Below are 5841 nucleotides of genomic sequence, written 5' to 3'. Positions count from 1 at the left end.
CTTTACAGGACATAATATGTAAACATATGTAAAACTGTTGCAACAATTGAATTAAATTGGATGAAACTAACATTTTATTTATCATCATCACTGAGTTTTAATCATCATTTACATTTTAATATAATTTTGTTTGTACATAATCCTAACCTATGAATTATATAAACTTTTTTGTAGGTTATTTTCTGTATAGAATGGCAGCAGACAACCAATGCCAGTCAGACATTCGGGCTATTTCCAAAGGGAGCTTGCTAATGGAATCAGGAAGGGTTGAGGCATGCAGCTTCAAAGCAAATGGACATGATGTGTTTCTGACCGGAACAGTTGCAGCGGCAATGAAGAAAAAAGTAAGCTTACACAATTGCAATACACCAGAAAAAAAATCACATGATTTTAACTCTTGAAACAATGCTTCATGACTTAAGATTTGCAACACTGTAATTTCGTTCAATGTGGTATGGTTTTTACAGATTTCTTACAACTACAAGATTAGACTTGGGGCAAATGGTGAAATAATAAATACTGATTGTGAATGTCCAGCTGGCAAAGGTCCGTGTGGGACATGCAAGCATATCGCAGCTATTCTCCTTGTGCTTATCAAGTTTATTGAAACTGGTAGGCTTGCTATTCGGGGAAGTTGTACAGACCATCTACAAACTTTTCACAAACCGAAGAAGAATTATCAAGGCAATAACAAAAGAAGTGTTCGTTCAATTTGCTTGTGTTTTTTAACCAATCAATAAACCAGTGGCAGATAGTCATTTCTGAAATATGGCTCCATTTTATATTGCTGAATGTCCATTTACAAAGTTGAAGCTTTCAAAGAAACTCATAGTTTTATAAATCTGCCTTAGGTTAATTGAAAATGTTCAGTTCCTTTTCAGAACGTTATACTGATATGGTAACATGTTACTAAAGTCAATGGCCACACCCACAAAACTTTTTGTTGTTGTTGTTAGTAAATTGTTTCTGTTTTTCATTATTATGCTGTTTTTTTCATGGATCCAAAACATACTGTCATAAGAAATGATATATAGTGATAAGTTAATGATTTACATCATAATAACCATGTAATAAGCATTTACTTAAAAATAAAGTAAACCATATCAGCTACTTTTGATAACTTTTTTATTTTAGTTTAGTATATTCATTTCAGTATGATGGCTATAATTAACAGAATATACAACCTCAATTTAGGGGAATTTTACATATCTCTGAACGAATATATAATACATAAGTTCACTACATTACAACAGACCATGTAGGTCAATATAACACAACTCTCAACTCGCTATTTATATATCTTTTTTTTTTTAAACATTTGTATAATTATTCGCTGTATGTTACTGTATTCAATATTGAACTTCACCAATGAAAACTTAAAAGTAACTAACATTAATCAGTTTTGGCTGTCACAGGTTCACCAGTAAAGGCTGAAGATATTGAATCCAACTTCGACATTAACATGGATGATCCAAGACCTGAGAGGTTCAGAGGCAATAATGGATACAACTCATTTGTAAGGAGCCAAGTGATCAACTATTGTGCAGTATCATCCAAGGACCTTGCATTTAGGTAAAATGATAAACACTTAATCATAGAAGTGCATTATTGTAATTAGATCTATTAACATTGGTAAAAATATTACATCTTTAATTCATTTTAGCAGCCATAAATTACCACTATTATAAGTTATCTAGTATCATTATACAATGATGTCAAAAGTTCTACAAAACTTTATCCATTCTATATCCAGACTAATACTTGATAGCAAAATTATAGACAATGCAACACCTTGTACTATGAAATTACTAAATAATATATAGTTGGAAATGAATGCATACATACAATAACATTCAGTAATTTTGAAACAGATATCTTATGCCGAAGGCAAATATACAAGTGGCAGCAAAAGACCATGACTACACTACACTACCAATGACAGTACATTGGGTTGATACTGGAACTAAGGTATGGTTATCAAAAATCAAAGAAATATGTTATATAATGTTTGATTTCCTAATGAGACATACATGATTGTCAAAGACTTATACTTAAAACCATTTTCTGCCACTTCCCTTCCAAAATATAAATACTGATAACTTGATGAGGGATATTGCAGAAACTGTACTTTTAAAGAAAATAATTTCAGTGAATGGGATCATAAAAGTAATACAGAGAGAGTGATTATACCAATGGGTTATTCACAAAGTTTATTATTAGTGAAGTTGTCGAATTCTTCAAAAGAAAAGAAATTGGGTTCAGTATGAGGTTCAAGTAACTCAGATAACCAATGTTTGGTACATTAATTAAATCCTAACAATAAAAATATGTTTCTGTTTTCTATAGGTGTCATCTATGGAAGAAGTCCTGGAGATTGAAGAAACTACAAAGAAGCAAAGTGTGTGCAAGAAATGGCACCAGGAGAGAAGATGGCGTTTGACATCCTCCAGATTTGGCGAGATTTGTAAGGCAACAGACCGTAGAAATAAGGAAAAACTGTGCCAGTCTATCTTCAGGCCAGCCAGACTCACTTCACCAGCCATCATCCATGGACAAACTTTTGAGAGGGCTGCTATTAAAAAATTTGAAGAAATTAATGGTATAACAGTCAACTTGTGTGGTTTGAGAGTGGACATTGATAACAACTTCCTTGCTGCCTCACCAGATGGCATAACAAGTCAGGGTGACATTGTAGAGATCAAGTGTCCATATAAAGGTAGAAATAATGCAATTTCTGTAAATAGCAACTTTCCTTTTTTAGGAAAAGATGAAAATGGAGACATGCATCTTAAGCAAAATCACAATTATTTTTATCAAATTCAAGGGCAACTCAACATTTGTAAGAAACAGAGGTGCTTTTTTGTTGTCTATACTTTTAAAGATATTTTTGTAGAGGAAATTTATGTTGACAATTCTTTTTGGTCAGGTAGTATGCTGCCAAAATTAGAGTTATTTTACCAGAAATACTACAGAAAATTCGTTGCAGGGAAAATGTAGTTTTGCAATCTTTAAGTTATATATGCCATAATTCACATAATGGCAAACCCAGAAGTATTTTTATGTTACAAATACCCTGTACAATGTTGTTTTAAAGTCATTACAGATGCTTTACAAGAATCATTTTTCAAATACTTTTTTCTTGGAATGGCTAGTCTGTTATATTCCTGGAACAAGAAAGATGATGAAAGGTTAAGATTTTGAAAGTCAACTTATTTAACTTACTATGGATTGTCTGAAGTTCTGAATAACAAAACATATATACAATATTCTAGATCCAAGAGCAACCTTTGAATGTGAAAGATTTGAATTCAATATTTTAAAGGTTTTAGCTAAGCCAATCACACGTTCAACATGAATTCTTTTGGAAGCAATGCGCCGATCTCTTACTACATCTTCTGCATCTAACTGACTTTTGCCCTTCAGCATAGTTGGTGTGTTTACTTTAACATCACGTGATGCAAACAGATCTTGCACCATGATTCCTCTGTCTGCCATGATACTATCACCTGAATCAAACATTGAACGATCATGTAAAAGACGAGAGCGCTCAATAATCTGACGGTCACTTGCAGAGCCTCCATAGGCATCAGATATGTAGGAAATAGCACCTTTTGGTGTGCACCCAACCATAGTCTTAAGAGTGTTTTTGTTTTTGTATGAGGAGAATGTAGCGCTCTGGGCATTGACATTGCGTGGCTTATGAATCGGAATTTCGGTTGCATCCAAAATAACTCTTGTATTGCTAAATTGGGAAAAGTTCTCTGGCATGTGTTCATCCACAATATCTCGTGAGGGCCAAATATCAAGTTCTTTCAATTGAAAATATAGAAAGTTTATCCAAACATTTAGCAGAGTTGAAACAGTGGTTTCACTGATATGAAAGAGATGACCAAGTTCAATGTTTTCTGTTGCTCTGCGTAACTTCATAAGTGTTAAAAATAACTGATTTTCTGGTGACAAGACAGAGGATTTGAACTGCAAATCATGTGCAGCTGGACCAAGTATATTAAAAAACAGCATGAAATGGTCGTAGTCATCGAAACCTGTATAGTATTTGAGCATCTTGGGACAGCTGCGATAATTTTCGATGGAATATCCTTGTCTTCCCCCTTGAATCTCGCACTGAACAGACATATCACTGAATGATTGACATTGATCATTTTCAACATGTTGAGTATTTATCATTATCTCAGGTTCACTTTCTATGATAACACTGTCTCCTACACTAGGGGTGGGCACTACATCACTAGGAGTTACTATGTCTTCTCGTCTCTTTTGACGTTCACTACGTGCTTTAGCAGAAGGACTGGCAGTATTTCTAGATGAGAGTAAGAATACTGAAGGGACAGCATTAGGTTTTAATCTTTTGCGTTCTCCTGAAATAAAACACCAAGTAAGGATAAGGTCTTTGATGAGAAAAAAACACTCGCAGTATTTTACTTTTGGGTGTTGCTAGATGTAAATTACACTTTGACCATAATTATATTGAACCCTTCAGATTTCATAAATGGTGAAATATCTATCTGGTGTATACCAGGTAAATGCATTATATTGTTCCTAATGTTCAGTTTGATATATTTATGTTATTGCTATCCCATGAAGTGATAATATTGTGTTAACTACATGTTCATGATGTTGTATCTTTAGTAATGTCTATATACATGTACATAAAATATAGATCAGTTAAACTGAATTATATTAACATGATCTGGTCATTTATTGGTGTCTTTATACATGTATAGCAATATAATAAAATGATATTAGGTTGGAAATGGAGTAAGTGTATTTTTTTCATTAACAGATTGGAAAACGCTTATGTGAATTAATGTTATGAGTGAAATGTTGTCATTATAACAGAAAAAACGGTGAGTTTCGTTTTCTAACATCTATTTCAGCTAAAACAAAATACATGTAGGTGTGTGATCACACTGCTGTATCCAGATAAGAAACTTCACGCAATTATGATTATGTATATAATAATTAACTGAACCGGAAGCGGGTAACATTTCGTGACAAGTCCCAACTTACAAGACAAAGGTAGGTTATATTACATGTATGCTGACACACGACATTTCATTCGGCATAATCATAACAAGTCAATCTTATCAATGAACGTTTTAATGTTCCTTTATAAAAGTTCGTCTTTCCTCTGAAGAAGGCCGTATACAGCGATAATATCGATATATCCTTACCGAGTAGAGTCTGTTGAACGTAGTCAGAGTCCAAGAAGTGTTCCGAACAGACCTTGGAATGTTTGCCTGGTTCCCATAAACCTTTAGTCTTTTCGTCGACACGACGAATAGCAACTCGCCATAACTTTTTAAGGTTTGGATCAGAAGGGAATGTATGTCCGCTTCCATCAGATTTACAACCGGGAACGCAACAATAATATGGCATATTTTACAAACGCTACGTAAAAGTTACACCAGCTTGACCTTTGTAAAAGTGTATTGGAACTCTTCAGTCTTTCGAGAACATACCAACTAGAGCACAAACGCCATCTGGCGGCAAAAAATGCAGCCGATGGACCCCATTCTGTGATTAGACCTTTGGGTTTTAAAATTGAAATAAATAATGAATAACTCCATAGATCACGATGACATTCTCATTAAAGTTGGACGTTTTATGAAGCAGTCTATAGCCTTACCTGTAGGCTATAATTATCTGTTATTGTTCTACCTTTCACACCTAGTATCACTTGGTCCACAAAATACCTTACCTTTAGTTTACCTGTATACAACATGCTATGTTGTTTGTATCATTACTGACAAATAAGTCTAACTACCCTAGTTTACCTGTGTGATACTGTCCGGACCATTTGTACCCTATACATGTAGCCTG

At 34.0% G+C, this 5841-nt stretch overlaps 2 protein-coding genes and 1 long non-coding RNA gene across 3 annotated transcripts; 2 read left to right on the top strand and 1 right to left on the bottom strand.

Moving 5' to 3' along the window:
- Positions 1–232: 232 nt before the first annotated feature.
- On the top strand, positions 233–1925 carry LOC117332868. The gene is made up of 3 exons (XR_004533797.1): positions 233–344; positions 1416–1572; positions 1872–1925. It is a non-coding gene; the product is annotated as an uncharacterized LOC117332868 (long non-coding RNA).
- LOC117332866 lies at positions 1920–3715 on the top strand. Its single transcript, XM_033891925.1, has 2 exons — positions 1920–1968; positions 2347–3715. Exons 1-2 carry the CDS (start codon positions 1936–1938, stop codon positions 2995–2997), a joined length of 684 nt encoding a protein of 227 aa, XP_033747816.1. The 5' UTR covers positions 1920–1935; the 3' UTR covers positions 2998–3715.
- LOC117332116 lies at positions 3157–5397 on the bottom strand. Its single transcript, XM_033891000.1, has 3 exons — positions 5193–5397; positions 3345–4376; positions 3157–3164 (listed from the first exon to the last, which is right to left on the bottom strand). The coding sequence occupies exons 1-3, from the start codon at positions 5395–5397 to the stop codon at positions 3157–3159; spliced, it is 1245 nt and encodes a 414-aa protein (XP_033746891.1).
- Between the last annotated feature and the right edge of the window lie 444 nt (positions 5398–5841).

This window comes from Pecten maximus, chromosome 8, assembly GCF_902652985.1.
Source record: "Pecten maximus chromosome 8, xPecMax1.1, whole genome shotgun sequence".
NCBI classification, from domain to species: Eukaryota; Metazoa; Mollusca; class Bivalvia; order Pectinida; family Pectinidae; genus Pecten; species Pecten maximus.
The sequence above is the reverse complement of the archived record's forward strand: the minus strand, read 5'-3'. Positions and strand labels throughout refer to the sequence as shown.